Raw genomic sequence first — 23,213 nt, forward strand, 5'->3', positions numbered from 1 at the left:
CATTTATTTTTTGTTTGTTTGTTTGTTTTTTAAGTAGTGTTGGGTCACTCTACAATAAATTTAATCTTTGAAAATGCATGGGCATAATTGAAACTGGGCAATGAAAAATGATAAAGAGAGGTGCCCTAGTACTCTTTCTGTTGTTCCTGAAGATTGTTCCCTGTTTCTTTTGAGCTTTTTTTTTTGTTGTTTTAATCTCCATTATACTGCCATTTGAAAAACACTGTAGTCTCATAATCTTACCTGTCAGACTGGATACAAACATCTCGGTTACCTTGAAGAACTGTGCAACATGTTGGTTATTACACAGTGATCAATGGAAGCAGATGTATTAGGGGATATGATTCCATATGGTATTCCAGATGTGGAGCCTTTGCTTCTCAAAGAATTATTTTAAATTTAAGAGGAAAGATAAAAAATAAGTCCCTATTTCCATCACTGTATAACACATTTGCTCTTCAGGCTTTAGGAATAAGATGTATATCCTTTGGTGCTTGTTTGATTTTTTATTTTTAATGATTGATAAAATGGCATATTTATTGGGATTTAAATCGTCTTTAAAGAGGAGCAGTTCAAATTGACAGAAAAGCATAATAATGCACTTCTTACTGTTGCATAGTTGCCTTTACGAAATCATCCCATAAAAACACTCATTACAAACTTGCCATTCAAAAAAAAAAAAAAAGTCACTCGTTAACTTGGAAATAAAATTATAATTACAATTATAAAGCTTTGCGGAGATTCTGTAGGGTTGCATGCTAATTGCACAGTTTAAGCTTCTAGTTTAATATTAGGTGAAAACAATAATTATCTGAAGGGATGCACATAATTAAGGGTCGAGATGTTAAAAAAAGTTTCCCTTCTGTTTTGTGATCACAATGGATTAGAAAGTAATGCAGAAAGAATTCCCTGTGCATGAAAATGGGTCTTTATTTGGGTCGGACTCAGAGCAATGTCCGTTCTTTAATGCAGTCACAGCCAGGGAGCAAATTCAACAGCAGCGATGCCTAGACTTTTTGAGCTGGGCGCGAGCTGGGCTGTGTACCAACAGCCTCGTCAACTGCAGACGGAACTGCAGCATCTCTTCCTGCAGTAGCGAGTCAGCCATTGGCTCCTCAGTGACACGTGACTGATAGAGCCTTTTCTGTGTCTTTTCTCGCCCATCTGTGTGCAGGGCACTGATAGGCCAGGCTGATGCGCAGGCAATTTATCATCTTGATCTCCCACTGAGTCAGGGAGCTCTCCTGTCACCAGTATTGATTTCAGAGGATGGACTAAATTTCCTAGGATTTCCATTAAGAATTAAGAAAAAAGCTCTAAGCACGCAGGGTAGCCAGACAGACATGGATATGAGATGGCACTGTGAAAACTCGCAGGTAGCTTCTTCTCTCACAGCCGGTGCTCAGCACAGCTTAGAACTGCAGCATGCAGGGTTTAAGATACCAGAAGCCTAAGAACAATAATAATGAAAATAAGAATAAACTCTTTTGCTTAAACTAATTTTAAGATTTATGTTACAATATTTATTTTTGGAGATTGCATGTCAAATTTATGCACGCTCTGTATGAAATGTAGAAAGGTTGCTTTAATTTTTTGATGTCCTTAAACCCTGAGCATGGTTGCTTCTAGTTTTGTTTGCTGCTTTTTGTGAGCTTCAGAGGTTTTTTAGCATGCTTGTGGCAAAAACAACCAAGAATTGTGTCTGTGTATCTGTGTGTGTGTGTATACATATATATGTATACATATATATGTGTGTGTGTGTGTATATATATATATATATATATGTGTGTGTGTATGTAGTAAGTTGGTTCAAGTAAAAGCATGAATAAAAGCTGCTTTCAATACTTGCCAGACTGCTTATTATTGTTAATAACTTGGTGATAATTTTTCCTAAATATGATTAGATTCTGACCATGCATGCTTTTGCGACAGAGTGGGCTTTTGTGGAGAATTTGCAAAGCCGGAATGCCTGAATTAAATGTATGTTTGGTAGAACAGAAAATGTATTAGTGGTCAACGATTAAACCTGATTAACTAATGGAAATATTTCACGATGGTAAGATTTAAATAACATTTACTTACACTAATTACTTCTGCTTTCTGAATAAAATGCATGTCTGGGATTAATGAAAGTTAATATTTTTGAAATATAAATTTTTATTACTTCAAAGATAGTAAGATTTTAATTTTTAAAAATGCATCGAGGTGAGATAATTTTGAAACATATGTTTTTGTAATGTTAGCCTAGGAAAGGATTCTACAACTTCTGTTTGTGTATGCGAGAGATTATGTGCATGTTCATGTGTGTGGGAATTCTTTGGGGGATTGTTTGATACCCTCCTAGCTAAGTCCTTATTCTCGTGAAGAGGGGAAGAGCCTTGGCATTCAAGTATTTCCTAGGCCCCTGGGAATTAGAGCCAGCAGAAGTAAGAGTATGGCCAGATGGGATTGGCATGCTTGGCAGTGAGTGGAGACAATAGGTGGGGGCAGAGCAGATGGAGAACAGAAGGGATTGCACATCAGAAAAGGGGCACTGGGAGGGGAAGAGTCCTTTTGATAGTGAAGAAAGCCTGCCCTTTCTTTTCAAGGGAACTCCTGATTGTATCTTCCTTTAATTATGAGATGGAATGTCATGTCTGTTGTAACAAATATTTTCCATCAAACTAGGTAGCCCCTGCTTCACAGAGTAGGGAAGGAATCTCATGAATAGAAGTTGCTTTACCAGATTATAAATGGTGTGTTTTCTGTTTGGGGTTGTTTGTAATCTTTTTCTCTTTGCCCTGTAAAGGAAAAGTGGGAACAAAATTAAAATTAAGCTATTGTATTGAGTTGTTGGTATAAATATAAATGTGGCATAACTACTAAACTTATATATCAGACCTTAGATGATTCAAGCATCTGTGGGGTTTGCTAACTTTTTCCCTAAGTTAAGCTTCCAATTCTGAAAATATTAAGAGCCCATGCTGACTAATCTACTATTATTTTGCTTCCGGCTTATAAATAGATGTTCGTTTCTAGAATAACTTTGCTTGGCTTATTTAAGTATTTGTTGATTTTTATGATGGCGCTTGGAAGCTTTACCAATGCCCAGTTCAAATTCTAAAATGAAATTAATCTCTCAGAATCCTCTCAAGCTTTCTGTCACCCACCTGCCCAGAGAACTGGGCACAGTCTTTACTCAGAATGGCCATAGGACTGGGGAAAAAATGAAAATCAGTTTACTTTTGAATTCTGTAAATTTAATAATTCTTCCAGAATTTTAAGGTGAACTTAGACACAATTTCCAGTCCTGAGTACAAATGAACTTGACCAAAATCACCCTGCCAAAATCTACCAATAAAATACAAATTTTAAAAGTTTAAATATATATCTTCTGATCCATGAGTCATTACAGCTCACTTAATCATGTCATTGGTGGACCTTGTATATGGAGAGAATTTCCACTCTATGAAGGAGATTTTGCCATGTTGCATGTAGAGACATGCAACTTACCTTTTCAACCTTGGCTTGGCAAAGAACTATGAACTAGATCAGAGAATGAAGCCTTCACCTTTGACATTTTGAGGTATTCAAGATAGTTTACTCGGATCATTGATACTAATTTCCCCATAGTTGAAGAATTAAGCCAGTTTCTCATACTTTATGCAGTCATTTTCCTCCTTGCCCTTTTCTTAGAAATTAATGAAAGAGTCTGCAAAGCAGCAGAACATTCTTCACTTGGCAAATTCCATCTAATGTTTTCAGGAAGAAAGAGAGCCTGCAGACAGAACTTTGGACAGATATTTATAATTTGGAGGGTTGACAGGTGTTCCTTAAGTAAGATGACCCACTGAGAAAGAATAAACATTTTCACCGACTTTGCACAATCAAGGTTGCCTAATAGGCTGAGAGCCACATTCTCCTTCCAGGCAAAGTGGAATGAAACTAGGAGAGCATTGAAGTGGTATTAAATGGCCAGTCAAAACTGCATTTGGACTCAACTGCCAAACAAATTTCTCACCAAGACATTAAGCAGGGAAACACTTACATATTTACATAGTAATTAGTGATGTAGCATTGCATATTAAGGATGTTTGGGGTAGTTATGATGAGATGTTACTGTCTGTGTGCCTTCCATATGCTCCTTTAATTTATGAAATGTGCTCATCCCACAGCATCTGGGTGCATTTATAAACTACAAGTGCAATGAATTAACTATATGATGGCTGCAGTAGGCAGAGTGCTAATTGATGGGAAAAGCCCTCTTGGCTTACACTTTTCAATTACCAAATGGAGAAAGAAAACATGTAGCCAGGGACTTTCAACCTTTGTCTATATTAAGTTTAAATGTTTTGAGAACTAAGCTTATACTCTGCCCATTTGGAAAATAACTCACTTGAAACAACATTTCTTCCCAATCGAAATAGTGTTCTAATTCCAGTGTTAATGAGAACTAGCAAAATTCATAGGTGAATAGTGTTAGTAGATGTTTAATTTCACTTGGACCAAGTGGTACATTTTATTATTCAGTCTTCTCTTTCATGTCCCATTTCCTCTCCTTCCTATTTTTTTGTTTCTCTGCAGCTTTACCTGTCATTTGTGGACAAATGCCGTTTGCTCCAGACCTCAATTTTACTGAACAATAAGCTATGTATTAATTCAGCAAAGTATAATGACACCAAGTTCTGCTTTATACATTTTTGTGTATATGTAGGCTTCCAATTTCTTTGACTTCTACTAAAGGTTACCGTATTGACCTGGGAAGACTGGTTTTACTTTCTGCCACCTTATGTACATTTACTTGACAACTGATATTTGAATCTCCTGAAGACTCCCTTCCCTCATCACCTTGGCACAAAGAATGGAGCCATGCACAGTAATATCTAGTAGAAAAGCAATTTTGAGTATATCCACTAACATTGTTCCTTGTAAGAGAAAGTTATAAACCCATGGGTATCTCTGGTTTCCCATTACACATTAAGACAGTATGAGTCCAAACTGCATAATAACCAGGGAAAAGCAAAAAATATATGAGATATTTTCTATTTGGGGTCATAAATTATGAGTGATTATCATTATACATTGCCATATCCTCCTCAAATTTTTACTTTCATTTGATTTCACTTGATTAAGCATTAATAACTATCTCAGAACTGTTTTACAAAATCAGTTACATATTTTTGTTTTCATTGTTGTGTGCATGTATACATATGTATGTATGTGTGTATATAAAATTTTAATTCGGTCTTTCAAATTCCAGTATAGTTAACATACAGGGTTATACTAGTTTCAGGTGTACAATTCAGTGATTCAACAATTCTAAATATTACTCAGTGCTCATCGTGATAGGTGTACTCCTAATCCCTTTCACCTATTCCACTCATTCCACTGCCTACCTCCCCTCTGACCACCGCCAGTTTGTTCTATATTTAAGAGTCTGTTTTGGTTTGTCTCTTTTTTCTTTGTTCATTTGTTTTGTTTCTTTAATTCCACATATGAAAGAATTCATATGGTATTTGTCTTTCTTTGACTTATTTCACTTAGCATTATAATCTTGGGAATTTGTCCACATTATTACAAATGATGATTCCTTTTTTATGGCTGAATAATATTCCATTGTAGGTATATTTGCATGTATGTATATATATATATGTTGTGTGTATATATATGTTTGCATTGTGAATATATATATATGTATATATGTGTGTGTATGTATTCTGCCTGTGAAGCCACAGATTAATTATTTTCTTGATAATAGAAAGATTCAAATACTTTTCTTACTTTTTTCCCACAACTATAATACAGTGGTAAGAATGACTTGAGTGTTATCTTAGGAGACCAAAAGAAATTAGTCTCTCAAAGATATCGGTAGGTTCTCATCTTTGTTTCCACTGCTTTTTTTTTTTTTAAACACAATGAGTTTTGTAGGATACCACAATCTTGATTCTCAGCATATTTCAGACTTTTGACAAAAATATCATATAAGTTCACAGCCTAGATATACTGGTAACTTCATAGATAAAGTGGGGGCTTAATGCTATGGGAAAATGCTTCTCCTATCTGATCTTTTCACATTTCTCAGATTGAAAAAACTGCTAGAGCTTCAAAGACAATGCCTTCCCAATCAATTGTACAGTGAAGTAAATTTGCTTATGCTGAAAAATACTCATTTTACATACAAAAAATAGATTACATATACAAATACTATGTATATATAATAAAGTATGTATTATATATATATATATATGTATAACTCAAACTATCTTGTGACTTCAAAATATTACTATTCTATTGTCAAATCAATATTACATTGAGTTTTGATTCTTTTTAAAAGCTCCTTATTTTGGAGTTGCATGGGTATAGCCTTAGGTGTCAATTCTCAATTACTCATGTGTGAACTGTCTGCATAATGGATCACCTTGCATGACTAGATCTGCTTTCTATACCATTTACCCTCCCACTGGCTTAAAAATCATTCTTTTCAATTACACATCATGACTTCCCTTAATTAGCACAACTAGATTTGAGGGGAACTATTCATTGGGTTTGTAGTAGGACTACAAGATTTTCAGAGTTAAATGTACTATGTTTCTGTATAAAAACACTGCTAAATATTTAGCTGCTAAGTAAGAGATTTAAAGGATACATCTAACAAACTAGAAATCCCAGGAGGAACAGCTACCCCTCGATTTGTCAGCAGTTTTCTTAGGAAGTGTATTGTCTCTTTCCAGAGTATTGACAGTTATAGAAGCAATTATCTCAGTGGTTTTCATACATTTGATAGTTAAGATCTATTAAGATATCTATTGGTTGATTGATCTCTACCAAAACTCCTAGTGATGGATGCTTCAGAGGAAAATAAGATATCTCTTGCCTTGAAAGTCCAGTTGAACAGTCAGGACAAACACATAAAACTAGAGGACTGAAGGCTGAACTGTTTTACCCTATAGTATCCATGGATGAACACATATTTGCTACACATCTGCCATATACTTCATGGTAGTTTGGAGAAAGGAGAGGTCACTATGGGTTAAGCAGGTGCATGGATGTTATTCTGCTATATGTTCCTTGGGTTTGTTTAAGCAGCCCTAGTTATACAGTCACAAAATAAAATAACACAAAATCAGATCACATCAGGGAGTGACAAATCCCATCACACCAGTGCCAGCCTCTGAAGTGATGTAGGACACCAAGGATGTTCAAACAGGAAGCAAAGTTCCAAGTAGCTTGTCTCAAAATCACTCAAGGTGGCTGTTTCCTATTCTACATGTTCTCAGGACAACATATTGGTTTCTTAAAAGCTGGTCTTTATGTTTTGTGAGTAATAAAAGTGCAAAATATGTACAATGCTTTTGATTTAAAAATCACCTGCATATTTGCTTTTCATTCTCTTTATTCATTAAAAGCAGCCCTCACTGCTAAACATTTTCCTTTATAGTGTAAGAAATTGATTTTCTTTTACTGATGGGATGATTTGAAGTATTGAGTCATTTTTCTAGTAGTATATTAGACACTTTGGAGTAAGTATAACTATGTCAGGCTACAAGTGTGTTTGTAATTTGAGTGTGTTTGTAAATCGAGTGTGTTTGTAAATTACTCCAGCAATAATTTTCAATCTGCCTGATTCTCCTTCCATTTCTTTGATTCTACTTTCTTTTTGAATGATACCCACTCTAAAGAAAGTAGAATGGAGATGGTATAGGAAGAAAGCCAGGGCTTAGCCTTGAGTGAAACAATTTTGAATAGTGATAATTACATGAACAGTCTAGTTGTGTTATTGAAATTGTTATCAATACTATTGTTTGCTCAGTAAGTGCCTTAAAATACAGTGAATAATTATGGGAAACTTCATGAACCAGTCATGAGTACTGATTGAAATGATACGTAGGTGCAAAATATCAAACTGAATACTTCTTGATTACTTTTCAAAATCTCAAGCTAGAGATTGTAAGCTTAGGTCAGTGTTTGAAGGCATCCATGCAACAAGGGCTTCCTAGATTCCTGACTTTGTGGTTTCACACATAGCCCATGAAATTTCAATTGAGCAGATGGTATCATTTTAAACAGAAGGCTACTGACGCAATAACAAAGTAAATACTGATTTTAGCCCCTCTCTCTCCCTTTCTCTCTCTCTCTCTCTCTCTCTACCTAGCAATTCCCTAATGATGCTCAATTCTTTGTAGTACTTTAGGAAGAAAGACAAAGTTCTAAAATGATAAGATGCAGTAGAAAAGTATATGCTTTGCTTATTACAGTGTAAGGACATTTCCAAAGACATGTCATTCAAGTGAGGATAATACATGCTTTGTGTCTGTAAATATTACAAAGAGGGGTGGGATTTACAGGTTACTTTGTTGTGGTTGTGGCAATTATATATACTTTTTCCTTTATGAATGAATCTGCATCTTTTTAAAGAGAATTATTTTATAAATACCACTTTGGCCAACTTATATGTACTATATAAGATTTGATCAGATTAGTATGCATCTTTTATGTTTAGGTTTTTAAATAAGAGCTCTAATTTAAATACATAGAAATGCTGCAAACAGAGTTCAGTCTTCATCCAGCCTACCCTAATATTAATGTTCTATTTAAGCATTTTTCATTTGCCAATGCTAAAAAATTAACATTCAGTATGCTCTTGGAGAAGTGATTTTTTTTTTTTTTTTACATTTCTGGCAGTGAGTGTCATCAGACTATATTTGGAAAATTTCAACATTTGAAACCCATCAATACCTAAGAGAATCCTTTTCACTGAACTACCCAGAATTTCTACTTTGTAACATTCACTCAAGTATTTTAGGAGGAAAGACAGTTAACAGAAAAATAGTCCTTTTTGTTTTTATCTATTTTTTCTTTGCACCCTTATATATGTCGGTTCTATTTTGAAGTTAGTCTAAGATTCTCTTTTTTGTTTCCATGGGAAATTTATACCATTTTCAGCCTAGACTAAACTTTAGACCTTTACAGCCACCCTCAGTTTGCCTCATTCAACATACCCCATCATGAATGAGTTATTTGAGGGGCTTATCTAATCTTAAAACATTTTCTTTTAATGGACATATGTAAAGAGACCGAACTGGAGAAATTTTTACTGCTATTGGTGAGATGAAGACCAACTACTTAATTTTCTGGTACTTGACTTCCCCATTTATAAGGTGAGGGCTTTGTAGCTCTAATACATTATGATTTTGGAGTATGAATAAATGTGAATTTCCTTTAGAAGAAAAGTTTTCCAAAGACAAGTGGTCTTAAAACATGCACTGCTTTTCGTTTTGTTGAATCATCTCCCTGAAATTTTAGATGACTTTATATATGTAATTCCCTTATGGGAATTTTCATTTTGAGACTAGTGTGAAACTAATTCCAGTTTTGGCTAGCATTAATTTGAAGGAAAGCTCCTTTTCCATTTCCACAATCAAGAATATAGAGGCTCATTAGCATTCTATGAGCAAGGCTGGTAAATTGCAGAGAATTAGTGATTTGGAATTACAGAAACCCACAATAGGAAATGCTATAGAAGAAACAATATCTTTTCATTTCAACATGATCTTGACAAATGTGGAAAAATTTTGCAGTGTGTGCATGATAAAAGCAAGAAAAATTCTGTGAAAACAAAGGGGAAAGGAGCCCATACTGCCTGTTCTTGTGTGCCAGAACTTCTACGTTTGCTAAAAGACCTTGAAATTATTTCAAATCTATTTTTCATACAATGGATGCCAAAAGAGCTAAATTATTCATTGTGAGTGAAAATATTTATTACCATGTGTCAAGAAACTCTGATTCCCTTTGTGGTATTCCTAATAAGAACCCTGTGGTATAAAATTATGGGCTGAATCTACTAAATAATTAGCCACGTGAACACTGTACCTACCATGTATATTTTTAGGTTTTGTATCAATAAATATTTTATAAAGTGGTGCATACGCTGAACTAAAAGTCCTTCATCCCCAAATCAGTTTCACATTCTTCTCTAAGAAGTAAGGTGCCTGTGGCTTCTAATGGAAGGAAAAGTGGTGACATAAGCAATCAACAACACGGTCTGAGAAAAATTCTCATCGCTGATAAAGATTTATGAAAAAATAAGTTTGATAAGTGCCAAATGAGATCCTCGGAGCACAAAACTTTGTAAGCATTTCTCTATAAACGTGAAAAAGAAAGTGGGTCTAGACTGGGAACAAAAAATTAGATGGCTAGGACAAATTATTTTTATGGATGTTCACAATTTATATATAAAATCTAATATAGCTTGCAAAATGTCTATAGTAATTTGAAATAATTAGCAGGGAAATATTTTTAGACACACGCAAATGAAATTAGAATTTTGACATTTATAATTTCAAGACTTCTTAATGTATAAAAGGTGCAGTGATTGCATTTTTTTTTCTATTTGTTATCAGCATCTAAACATAGAATTTGGTGGATATTCTGGGAAATCAGCATTTTGGAGTACCAGTTGATATGTACAGTAGAGGTTTAGCTTTTAATATAATCTTAACACAGATTTGACTCCCAGAACACAGTTAACTTGAAACACTTCAACTTTCAAGCGAACTCTAGACCCAGCAAAGCTGAAGAAGCACTGTGGCACTGAGGAGAGTGAAGAAGGGCAAGGTGTTTTGAGGTGTGTGGTAGCCCACGCTCCTCAGCCAGCTCCTTCCCTTATTGGCAGTGTGAAGTATAGGCTTGGATTTGGTTTGGGCAGCTCTGGAACATGTGACCAGTTGTCCCTGCTTGGTGTCTTTCTTGGCTAATCACCTATTTTATATTTTATTCTTTTATTGGGAGTAATTCCTCTTACCACCTCAAATTTACTGTAGCTGGTAGAATTAATTTTTGGAAAAGTATGCCTGGGTTCTGACAGGATTTCATCTGATAACTCACCATTCTTGGCCCATTTCAGCTAAACCCCTGAGAAATTGCTTCTGCTTGTTTTATCTTCTATGATTTGGTGAAAAATATTCAAGAACAGGAAACTCCTCTGCTGCCCGCTTCTCTGTTCTGTGTCTTAGGGTTGGGTGTGTAAGAGGAGTGAAGTCTTTGCTGCCACAGACAGCTAAAGCCTTAAGACTCAGCTGAGTTGGTTAATCCTGGAGCAGAGCTGGTTTGATGGATTGTCTTATTTTTACTTGCATATTTTCTAAAGCTTTTTTTCCCCTCTTAAACACCTTTCTAGAATTTTGGAACCAAGACCTATTTCACATCTCACTGAGTGAGGCATTAATCTTACTTTCCTAAGTGTGAAAGACCTCTGCCATTGGTCTCACTTGGAAAATGAACTGAGACACCCTCCCACTTTCCAAACAGGTGGAGGAAACTTTTTTTCTCCTTTACTCCTTCTTCTGCTCATTCTTCTTCTTCCTCTTTTTTTTTTTTTTAATTTCCTGTTTGCTTTGTCTCTCTTCTTTTAATTTGTCTCTAACAGAAGGATGCTACTGGCATCTGTTGCTTTCTTCTGTCCCATTTGTGTCACTTAAGAGTCAAATTTTGAAACCAATATCTGGATATAAAGTTGCTGAGTTACTAGCCATTATTTTTAAACATCATGGAAGTCAGGAGAACTAACTGAATTCTGTGACATTGAAAGGAAATATATTGAGGGGAGTCTGGGTGGCTCAGTTGGTTAAGCATATGATTCTTGATCTCAGCTCAGGTCTTGATCTCAGGGTCATGAGTTCAAGCCCCACATTAAAAAAAAAAAAAAAAGAAAGAAAGAAAAGGAAGGAAATATATTGAGCACAATTTAATTCTTAGAGGAATAGAATTCTGTAAATTTGAGGAATGGAAAGTAAGATTACTCGTTGTAGCAGTAGTTAACTGGGCAGAAACCAGAGTCCTGAGGATATAAGTATTAGAAATTTAATTTTTCGTAAAGCCCTGATACTTCCTTTTTAATTGTGCTGGTTTTGTTTAAGGGGTGTGTGTGTGTGTGTGTGTGTGTGTGTGTGTGTGTGTTTTGTTTTAATTTTCTCTTTTAAATCAAGGGTATAGTATTTGTTATGGTTGAAATTATTAGGATTTTTTTTTGGTGTCTTAATTCTTAGGATTCAATATTCAAAGATAAATGATGGAAGGGTAGGCAAAAATGGTATTACTAGCAGTGACCCATCATCTGACAATTCAAATCATGGTGAAATAGTCAATATTTTAACTACCTTAAAACCACTAATTGTTTTAGATAGAAATTATCACATTTAGCTTGAAAGTAAATTGTTTAGAACCAATAAATTTCACTTCCTTAATAAAGCATCAGGCCCTGTATGTTTTTGTTTCATCTGTGGCTTCAAGGCCTTTCATGAAATCAAAGGTTATTGTATTTATGTAGGTGTGCATATATTTTCATACTTGTAAGACTTTTAATTTTGCAATGATGACAGATTCACAGATAGTTACAAAGAAAACACAGGGAGATCCCCTACACCATCTATCCAACTTGTCCCCATGTTAACATCTTACATAACTGTAGTCCAATATCAGAACCAGAACAGTATATTGCTACAAATCACAGAGCTTTTTCAGATTTCACTAATTACACATGTGCCTGTGTATGTGCAGCTTCATCACATGTATAGCTTCCTGCACCCACTACCACAATCAAAATACTAACTGCACCATTACCACAAGACTCCCTGTGTTACCACTGATGATTACATTTTTTTGAGATTTATTTATTTATTTGAGAGAGTAAACAAGAGAGAGAGAGAGAGCACAAGCAAGGGGAGCAGCAGGCAGAGGGGGAGGGAGAAGCAGGCCTCCCGCTGAGCAGGGAGCCCAAGCGGTACTTAATCCCAGGACCCCAAGATCATGACCTGAGCCAAAGGCAGACACTTAACCGACTGAGCCACGTAGGTGCCTGATTATTACGTTTTAAAGGGACCTGAGGGGTCTAACCTACTCCAACATACTTATATTGACATGGAGAGTGATTTGCCTCAGGTCCATGGCTTAGGTAATGATGGAATTCCTGGTTGTCTCAGAATGCTGTGTCCTATCCCAGACCACTTTCAGACATCTCACCTTTCATTCTCAATTTATAAAGTAGGTCCTTGTTGCTCTACAATGTTAAAGATAAGAGAATTGAAACAAACAAAAGTTTTAAGGTAGTTGAATTGACCCATTTCATCACAATTCTGGATTTTCAAAAACTCAGATATTCTCATCCTATAATATTGTCTTTATAGCAGGTGAAGGGAGCATTGACTGTCCGCGGGAGCATTACTGGTATTTCACCAAAGCATGTGTAGGCTATAGGTAATCCATGTTGCTTCATAGTTTAGATTCAGCATGGTTGGCAAGGGGGAAAAGGTGCTTAGTTGTCATCTGTAAAGACTTCCAGAGATTTAGCTACACATTTTATAATTGGTACATCCAAAGAATTGAATGCCTCCTCTCTCCCATTCACACACATACACAGCAGATAATTTAGGAATTTATTTCCCTTTCCATTTCGCCCTTAATGCTTATACTAATTTAGTTACCAGCTATAAAACTACTGAGGTGAGGTTTTGGGGGTTTGTGAGTGGGGAGGGTCACAGCATGTGCTTTGACCCACTTACCTGTTTCATATCCACTTTGGGACAATTTTCAATACTACTTACTTTGGGAATGAATCTGATTATAGAAGAGTAGAACAGAAATTATTTGGGAAGATTGTAGCATCAAAGACTTTTCTACTATATCAGCATCATAGAAATTAGAGATGTAAAAGACCCATTAGCTGATTTGCCCTATTTCCTTGGAAACTGCAGTGAACATTTTTCAAAAGACCTAATCTATTTTTGTTTAAAATAAATGGGAACTCAATGTAGATTCTTGTTAGAGCTTGATACTGCTGATTGTTGTGTTTTCTGGGTTGTTTTTCTTTTTAGATCCACTTGACAGTTTGCATAGCTAATTATTGTGTTCTCATTTGTTTAATTCCAGAATTCCTGTAGGCTTTTTAGAATGGGGGAGGTGAGGAGAGGACCACTGCAGTTTTAAAGTACATCAACAAGCTGTTAAATCCAGGAGTGGGGTGGGGGGAGGTTAGAATGAGTGTGTGTGTGTGTGTGTGTGTGTGTGTGTGTGTGTGTGTGTTTAGAAGACAGGTCAAAGTTAAAGCAGCAAAGTGGACTTGTAACTGCCAGGCTTTGGTAGCTAATAACATTTTTGTGAAGGTTTTGTTGGTAACCAAATGCAGGAGATAGTGGGGTCCCTGGTGGCCTCATTTTATGTGGGGCACTTTTTATCATGATGGATCATTTGCAGCAAAAGCTTTTGCTAGGAATACTAAAAAATATGCAATCTTAGAAATCCAGCTTTTTTTTTTTTTGCTAGTGAATTAATTTTTAAAAAAATATTGACTTAATTTGCAGAGTATAATTTTACATGGAAAGAGCCTTAGAATTTGAAGAGAATTTGTTAAGAATTATTTCTTATACCAAAGAGATAACTTTAAAACTTTGCATTTTTAATGTTCTGTGGATTCCATTTGGGGGGGGGATGCTTTTGTCAAGTAATCACTGCTTTTATTGCCAATGAATCATGAAACCATTGTGGAGGATTTAGTTTAGAAGCATCAACTGAACGATTTAAGAACTATTGAGGTAATGATGATTCAAATGAGACAAAATTACTTCTTTTGTATGTCTTCTTGGTGATGGTGGTGGTGGTGGTGGTATTGCTTTTTCAAGGGCAGGGGAGCATTTGATTTAATGACTAGAATTACAGACTTCTTTCCTGCCTTCTAGGACAGGACCCTTTTAAAAAGATCCTCCACAATTCATTAGACTGAAAGTTTTCTTTAATTGAGCATCCCTAAATAATTATCATGCTTCTTTAAGGATATGTTCATTTTGAATGAGAAAATTAATATGAAAATTCAATAGAAAACTTTTACAGTTAAGTCATATTGAGAGTTCAACTCTGTGTTTGCAACAATGGGGAAAGTGTTTATTGTTGTATTTATGTATACAGCCTCCCTTAGAGCAGCCAAAATGGTGAGGATGGCCAGCTAAGAGCAGATAATGAATGACTAGATCTCTACATTTGCATAGATAGATAGATAGATAGATAGATAGTATTTTGTGGTTTCTAGTTGCTATAAGCAACAGAGACAGTTATTTCCAAGCCTTTCAAGACACAATGAATGGCAAACATTGTGTGCCTAGCAATTTGAACCTCCACATATGAACTCAGTTGAATGCTTGAGAGCTAAGATGAAACTCATACACATTCTTGCAAACCATTGCCATGGCAACATACTTAAAATTTCCAAGGTCTGTCTCCCTCGAGTTTGCACCTGCAGTTAGCTTATTGTGAAACAAAAAGGAAGGCTTTCCAACTTGAAAATGCTTTGGAATGGTTGGGAGTATGTTTTGAAATAAAGTGGAGTTTGAAAGTTGAAAAGCAAAATAGAACATTCACGGGGAAAGTACATTTACATTCTCCTTCCAATATTTGGCTTTTTTCCTCCTACTACTTCACAGTACTCTAGGCAAGGGTAAATGTGGAGAGTCTGCTTATTGTGATTATTAGGATATTGGGGTTTTGCCCACTTTAGCAAAAAACATGCTGCCCCCTGGCATGCTGGGTAACATATGTGTGTGTCTTATATAGTAAGAGGGCAAGGATAGCCAAGATTTATTTAGTGTTTACTATGCATCAAGAACTTCATTGATCATGATTTTCCTAATTCTTACAACTGCACTGCAGAGACTGATACTGCATCCTTTCCATTTTACAAATGAGAGGTTAAATAAATCATCCAAGTTCTGCTAACTCCAGATTTAAGCTCTGGCTCTAATGCTCATGCGCCTAAATCACTAGGAGCAGCGTTACAAGGTCCCATAACCAGTACCAACACTCCTCAGTTTGTCAACTGAGGAGCTGCTTCTAGGAAACCAGAAAAGGAGCTACCACGGAAGGCATCTCTCTACTCAGAATACAGAGTGAAGGGCGCCTGGGTGGCTCAGCGGGTTGGGCCTGTGCCTTCTGCTCAGGTCGAGATCTCCGGGTCCTGGGATCGAGACCCCCATCGGGCTCCCTGCTTGGCAGGGAGCTTGCTTCCCCCCTACTCCCCACCCCCACCCCCCCGCCTACTTGTGATCTCTGTCTGTCAAATGGATAAATAAAATCTTAAAAAAAAAAAAAAAAGAATACAGAGTGACTCAAATATAGCTAAAACCTTGGCAGCATCAGTTCCACCCCTGAGTACAAGCAAACATACCCTCCATTCTTTCAGGTAGCTTGGTGGTCACAGACAGTGAGAGGGCCACCTTCCTTATTCTAGCGCTCATCTCTCTCCCGGCAGGCTCGGGGAACACTGAATGAGGCTTGGCTTTTATTTTATTAGATCTTGGCAAATAGATTGAGATATTTGGGGTGTAGTTCCGATAAGGATCCTTGGACTTTAAGAAATAAGAAAAGCCTATTTGAGAATCATCATAGTAAAAATGTTACTGCACGGGTGATTTAGAAATAGAGGCACTACCTTCAGAAGGAACATTGTATTTTGAGGAAACTAAGGAGTCAGTGGACGTGAAGCCATGAGCCTTGACTGAGGGATCTAAAGCACCTGGGCTTTTTAGAGCGCTTCTCTAATCCTCTTTTCCTTTATAGCCCATTATTATTTCTCAAAATAGAGAAACTTAGTTATCTGGATTTCCAGCTCAAAGCAGATCAAAAGAGTGATTTTGAAAAGATAAAGGGTGTCTCTGAAGGCTGACACTGATAGACAAAAGAGACAACCGAGTAAGAGCACACCTTGATTAAAAAGTGAAAGAAGAGTGGGAGGGTCTCTGACGCAGGGCACAGCCGCATGCTTGACCACATGAGATCACAGCTCCGTGGCAGGTTCCCACGTTCCTTGCTTTGATAACAAACTACCAAAACAGCTTGTCTTCTGAACTCTCTGGTTAAAAAGTGATACTTCCGTGATTTCAAAAGTTCTCGGGATGATAAGCGACATTTGTGTGTGTGTGTGTGTGAGTGTGTGTGTGTGTGTGTGTGTGTGTGAATAGAAAGCTTATTTATGGTCCTTCATCAGCAGGCATCCCAGTAATGAGAATGGAGGGAGGGGGCAGGGATTGTAGGCGAAGGAAAAGGGCACATCCAGGCGGGAGATGTAGGATAGCAACTTGGAAGAAATGTGTCAGAACTGAGCAGAACTGATTGTAGAATGCAACACTGGAGAGGGAAGAGCTAGCTGTCCAGGAGAGGATTTTGTTAGTCACTTAGCCGTCTAAGTGTTTTTCATGTGAGCTTTACTTGTCACAATGTTTTTAATGGCCAAAATAATAGTAATAGTAATGTGTGAAGAGTAGTTGAAGAAGAAGAGGTCATTAGACAATAGCATAACCAAATAAAACACTCAAATACCTGTGGGGAAGCGTCCTGTCAAGGTTCCACCAAATGAAATGCACACAAAGGCGGGCTCTCTAATGAAGCTCCTAGTCCTCAGCAGAAGACAATGAGCAGAATTCTCCTATCGCTTCTGCATGCTTATTCTTCAAGCAGTCCGTCATAGGCTTTGCAAGATCTGCTAAGTGCTCTCTGGTCTAGCAGCTCTGGGTGACGTCTGTGGATTCCATTCCCTTGTATTTCATAAAGGTCTTGCTTAAAAATTTTTCAGGAAAACTTAGGGCAGAATTGAAAAAAGCAAATCATGTTTGAGAAAATTGGGAAAAGTAGCAAATTAATCCTGCTGCTATTTTTTTTTTTTTTTTAACCTTCCTCTTACCCAAACATGAGACTGGGAGCAGTGGCGGGAGGGGAATGCCAACTGGATGCAGGGCCAGGAGGCAGGATCTCATTCTATGCCTGACACCGAGCCAGTAGTGATTTGATCCTGTGCGCCTGACCATGCCACGTTAGTTTCTCTCTCTTTACCATAAGGCACCTGGGACAGATATCTTAAGGAATCTCCCAACTCTAAAATAAATACAGTTTGACAAATTCTAGGTTACATCACACACCTGGGGAGAAAAGAACTCCCTGGCTTTTCCATGTATGGATGATGTGATGTTTTTTGAGGAGTTTTAAGAAACGCTCTGTTTATGGAATGTTTCAACGTGGGACTTTGGATTTAAGTCTTAAATTACACTTGCTTTGTGAAGATAATATCTGTGTCTAAAGATCTCAGGAGTCCAGTGCTATGAACAACGCTTCCCGCCGGTGTTGCAGGGAAAGTGAAGTGAGAACTTGTAAAGAACCAGCTGTATTTATGTCATAATATTGTCGAACATCTTCTAAGTGCCAGCTACTGTGCTAGACAGACCTATCGAGCCCTAGAGAATTTTATTAAGATTTTATTTATTTTTTTTTTATTTATTTGGAGAGGGGGAGGTACACGAGTGGGGTGAGGGGCAGAGGGACAGAGAGAATATCCAGCAGGTTCCTTACTCAGTGTGTGGAGCTTGACGTGACACCGAGATCATGACCTGAGCCAAAATCAAGAGTTGGATACCCAACCAACTAAGTCAGCCAGGCAGCCCTAGCCCTAGAGTATTTAATTCTCTTCATAATCCTGTAAAATAGTGTAAATCACTTCATTTGTACTTAGGAAGAAATCCAGAGAAGTTAGGGAACTTTCCCAAACTCACACAGCTAATAAGTAGCAGCAGCTTGGACCTCAGCCCCATCTGGCTAGCTCTCACATCTAGACTCCTTCCAAGCTCAGTGATCAAAGAGCAAATTTCTGCTCGTAGAAAGCCTCTATTTGTCCCATACCTGAAGTTCTCCATGCAATTCAAACCAGACATCTGGCTGTCTATTCTATTCCCCCTCTGTGTAACTCCTTATTAATCAAAGATATTCAATAAATGATTGTAAGTGGATAAATGAATGAATGAATGAGTGAACCCATGGAAGAATCAGCCAAAAGATCTCAATTTTTTTTTAAAGATTTTATTTATTTATTTGACAGAGAGATCACAAGCAGGCAGAGAGGCAGGCAGAGAGAGAGGAGGAAGCAGGCTCCCTGCTGAGCAGAGAGCCCGATGCGGGGCTCGATCCCAGGATTCTGAGATCATGACCTGAGCCGAAGGCAGCGGCTTAACCCACTGAGCCACCCAGGCGCCCCAAGATCTCAATTTTTGAGTGCATTCTGTCCCACACATATTTCTTGATCCAAATTTGATGGCTGGTCTCAGCCAGCCCTTAATCTCTATGCAGCTTATTTCAGGAGGAAAATAAAACTTTCATCTTATAGTTAGATATTGAAGGAAAACATGATTGAGGTATAGTTTCTTTACAATCAGACAGAAATATTTGCAATGCAGGACTATTACAGTAGAGTGCAGCGGAGACAGGCAGCCTGGGGGGTACAGAGCACCCAGAATGATAGTTAACTATTTTTTTCTCAGTTTCTTCTATAAAGCAGTCTATATCTTATTGCTTTCTCAAGGGACAGGACTGCTTCATAAAAAAAAGCAGACTGACTTATTGCAAGACTTTTTTAGCTTTTCCTTCTTTCTGACTTTCAGTCATTCTCTCTTTTCCTTTAAAGATAACGTCACTTCTTGCTATTTCTCTACAATAAATTTCCAGCCATGAAGTATAATGTGGAAACCAGTTATAAAGTTCCATTGTCACTTCTAGAGATGTTAGAGGCCGACAAAATCTTTGAAAAAGTGTGATTTTGCCACAATTCTCATTTGCCACTCTTAGGAGTCATACTCCTGGAAAATAATCTATACTTGCTCACTCTTATTTTGAGACTTAATGAGCTGTTATAAATGAACAGTTGTGACAAACATACACCTTAGTGTAGTGAGCTTAGAAAGGATGACCATCAGGAATAAGGCTATTGGACATGATTCTTCCAATTCAGTTGTCATGTGGACTATTCCTTCTGTGTTTAGAATCAAAGTGAATCATGCACCCTCAATTTAGTAATTTTATTTTCACAATCACTTATTTTCATAATAGGCTTTTATTTGAATTGCAGATATTTAAAGAAGATAAGCCAAGTTTAGAGTGTGATGACTTTTTTCATCTTTATTGACATAAAATTGACAGATAAAAATTGTATACATTTAAGGCTTATAACAATATGTTGATATGCATATGCATGGTGAAACGATTCACCACAATCAGTGGTGAAGCCATGTCAAACCAAATCTCTTGAGCTCTTATGATAGATATTCTGGGTGTGTTAAACATGGACATAAACTCTGTCCCACAGAAGTATGTGAAATAAAATAAAACATACACCTGAGCTGTTCCCAAACTTTTATAGTTCAACATAGTTTGGAAAGGCAAATACCTCCACTGTCCCAATGTACTAAGAAAATATTTAATTAGTCTATTATTAATTAAAAGTTAAGTGGTGGGGTGCCTGGGTGGCTCTTTTGGTTGAGTGTCTGCCTTTTGCTCAGGTCATGATCTCAGAGTCCTGGGATCGAGCCCCACATCGGGTTCCCTGCTCAGCGGGAAGCCCGCTTTTCTCCTCTCCCTTCTCCTGCTCTCTCTTGCTATCTCTGTTTCTCTCTCTTAAATAAATAAATAAAATCTCTTAAAATTTTTTAATTAGTATATTATTAATCCATACAGAAGGCACAACCATACACAGTATCATGTTATAATTACAAATACAATCGCTATAATAGGGAGCACAAGCAGCTGGGATCACACCTAAAGAATATCTCTTCTCCCCTCCTCCCTCTCCTTCTCGCGCTGCTTTAATTAACAGTGTTTACTGAATGATCTGTTCTTCCTACTCATCTGTTCATTTAGAGACTCTAGATGTAATAGGGCATACATGAGAAGTAAACCATGGATGTAGAGATAAAATAAATCAACTTGTCACCATAGGTCCCAGTAAAGTGAGTAAGGAGGAGAACTCAAGAGGTCTCCAGTGTCCCTGCCTCTCTGCAGTGACTCCCCAAGAGATCAGGCCTAGTGAGGAGGGAATGACAGGGCCAGGTGTGGATTGGTACTACCTGTCTTGTACATTACATTAAATAAGCAAGGCTGAAATGAACCCTGTCCTTGTATAAAGGAGATCAGCCCAAGAATAGCAACATCTATGTGAGGGGCCAGTTGGATGAAAGAAACAGATCCTATTCAACTGAGGGGACAGGAGGATTTCAGGATATGAAAATGAAAGTTATGCAGTGAAGTGGATAGTTGGCTGCCCTCTTTAAGCTCTCCCCAGAACTATTCTTTATAGAGTGTCTTTTGAGGAACAAAAATAATTCCTTATTAGTTTTAATAATAACATATAAACACTGCATTGTGGGAACTCTGATGTTTCTAAAGTGCTTTCAAGCATTTCAAATTTGATCTCCACAAGATCTCTGTGAGATAGAAAAGTTATTATGATGCTTATGTTCAAGTGATTATATATACATATATAGCACACGTGTTAACATGTATAGTATATCTTTACATATATAGCATATATATTCTTAAGTACTGTCAAAAACACAAAAATTAGTCCAAGATGATGCATATTGCTTAAAATCCAGATTTGTAACTTGATTTCTGCACTTATATTTTCTATTATTGATCATCACACTAAAAATTAAAGTGAAATGGCTGAAAAGTATTCCGTTTCAAATATGTATTCGGGAGCCAAAGTAAGCACCACAAGGAATGAAGAAGTCAGATAGGGAAGCTTGGAGTTCCAGCTTAACTACAGTCAGAAAAGATTAGATCTTCTCAGTGTATGAATGAAATAACATGGTAACATCCGAGCCAGAAAATGTTTACTGTCAATCAGTTTTTGGCAGAAACACACATTAAAGTACTTTTCAGACATTGGCTTATTTGGGGGAGCCTAGTTTAGAACCTTACATATATTCAAGTCATGGGTCAAAAAAATCAGAAGATTAATTTTCTGTTAACTAAATCATCATCATTTCCAACCACATCCCTATTTCTTGCTATTCCATACAGCAAGAATTGTGTGGAATAGAAGTTGTCCTATGTTCCCAGGTTAAAGCTCTATCAAGAAGACATTGGTTTTCATACTGCCCAGTAGGAAAGAATTGTTATGTGTAGCTAGCTTCCTCTGGCTCTTTCCACATCTTTGATTTTGAACCTCTAATTCTAGGTCTATTGTGTAAATGAGACTAACCTAATCAATAAATGCCTGTCTAGATTGTATATGGGAAGACAGCCAATATTATTAATAAATGGCCACTTCCATTTATATATTTCCAGGATGTAGTAAGAGATAATTTGACAAAACTTGAATGATGGTTGTATGAGAAAGAGAAAATAAGAATCTTGTTAGCACTTATGTGGTGAAAACAGTAGCTAATAAGGGAGAACTCAGAAGTTGGAAGGATATTCATTGGTGGATTAATGAGAAGAGGGAAAAAAAGATCATTGAGTTAAAGGGCAGAGGGAAAGAAGGAGAAAGAGAATCTTAAGCAGACTCTGAGCTGAGTGTGGAGTCTGAATGGAGCTCAGGCCTTCAGTTCATGAGATCACAATCTGAGTTGAAATCAAGAGTCAGAGGCTTAACTAACTGACCCCCACCCCAGCCCTGGGTACCTCCTCACTGAAGAAATTTTGTAGCCAGAATGGCCTGCAGTGTTTTTTTTTTTTAAGATTTTTTTTTTAAGATTTTATTTATTTATTTGACACACAGAGAGAGATCCCAGGTAGGCAGAGAGGCAGGCAGAGAGAGAGGGGGAAGCAGGCTCCCTGCTGAGCAGAGAGCCTGACGCAGGCCTTGATCCCAGGACCCTGAGATCATGACCTGAGCTGAAGGCAGAGGCTTAACCCACTGAGCCACCCAGGCACCCTGGCCTGCAGTGTTCTAGGTCAAGAAGAAAGAATAAGCAGGAGAATTTTCAATAATTTATATTTCTTTCTGTCCCCCCAAATTTAGTTACACATTTTGTATAGAAACAAGAGACATGATGTGTAAGTCTTTAAGCACCTAAGAAAAGATTGCAACAAGTAAATAAAGAACTTTCAGGTATTACTTCAAAATAACTGTGACTGGGGCACCTGGGTGGCTCAGTGGTTTGGGCCTCTGCCTTTGGCTCAGGTCATGATCTCAGGATCCTGGAATCGATCCCCACATTGGACTCTCTGCTCAACAGGGAGCCTGCTCCCTCCACCCACCCCCGCCCCGCCTGCCTCTCTGCCTACTTGTGTTCTCTCTCTCTCTCTGTCAAATAAATAAATAAAATCTTTAAAAAAAACTTAAAAAGCTGTGATTATATCAATATTCGATTTTTTATAACCAGAGTTAAATAAATTAAACACTAGCATTCATTTTGTTCCCTATTTAGTGT

General features: G+C 37.2%; 1 protein-coding gene across 36 annotated transcripts in view; it reads left to right on the top strand.

Annotated features, from left to right (window-relative positions):
* NRXN1 (neurexin 1) overlaps positions 1–23,213 on the top strand; it is a 1,152,783-nt gene that overhangs the window by 1,098,929 nt on the left and 30,641 nt on the right. Inside the window, exon 1 of one of the 36 annotated variants that reach the window (XM_032877831.1) lies at positions 1,166–1,376. The exons of 34 other annotated variants lie outside the window; for them this stretch is intronic. In XM_032877831.1, the coding sequence (XP_032733722.1) occupies positions 1,344–1,376 (33 nt within the window). In that variant the 5' untranslated portion in view covers positions 1,166–1,343. Of the gene's footprint in view, positions 1–1,165; positions 1,377–23,213 lie in introns of those variants that run through there. One more of the 36 variants, XM_032877830.1, reaches the window with a different exon arrangement.

This window comes from Lontra canadensis, unplaced genomic scaffold (genome assembly GCF_010015895.1).
Source record: "Lontra canadensis isolate GAN:19392208 unplaced genomic scaffold, GSC_riverotter_1.0 scaffold61, whole genome shotgun sequence".
Taxonomy (NCBI): domain Eukaryota; kingdom Metazoa; phylum Chordata; class Mammalia; order Carnivora; family Mustelidae; genus Lontra; species Lontra canadensis.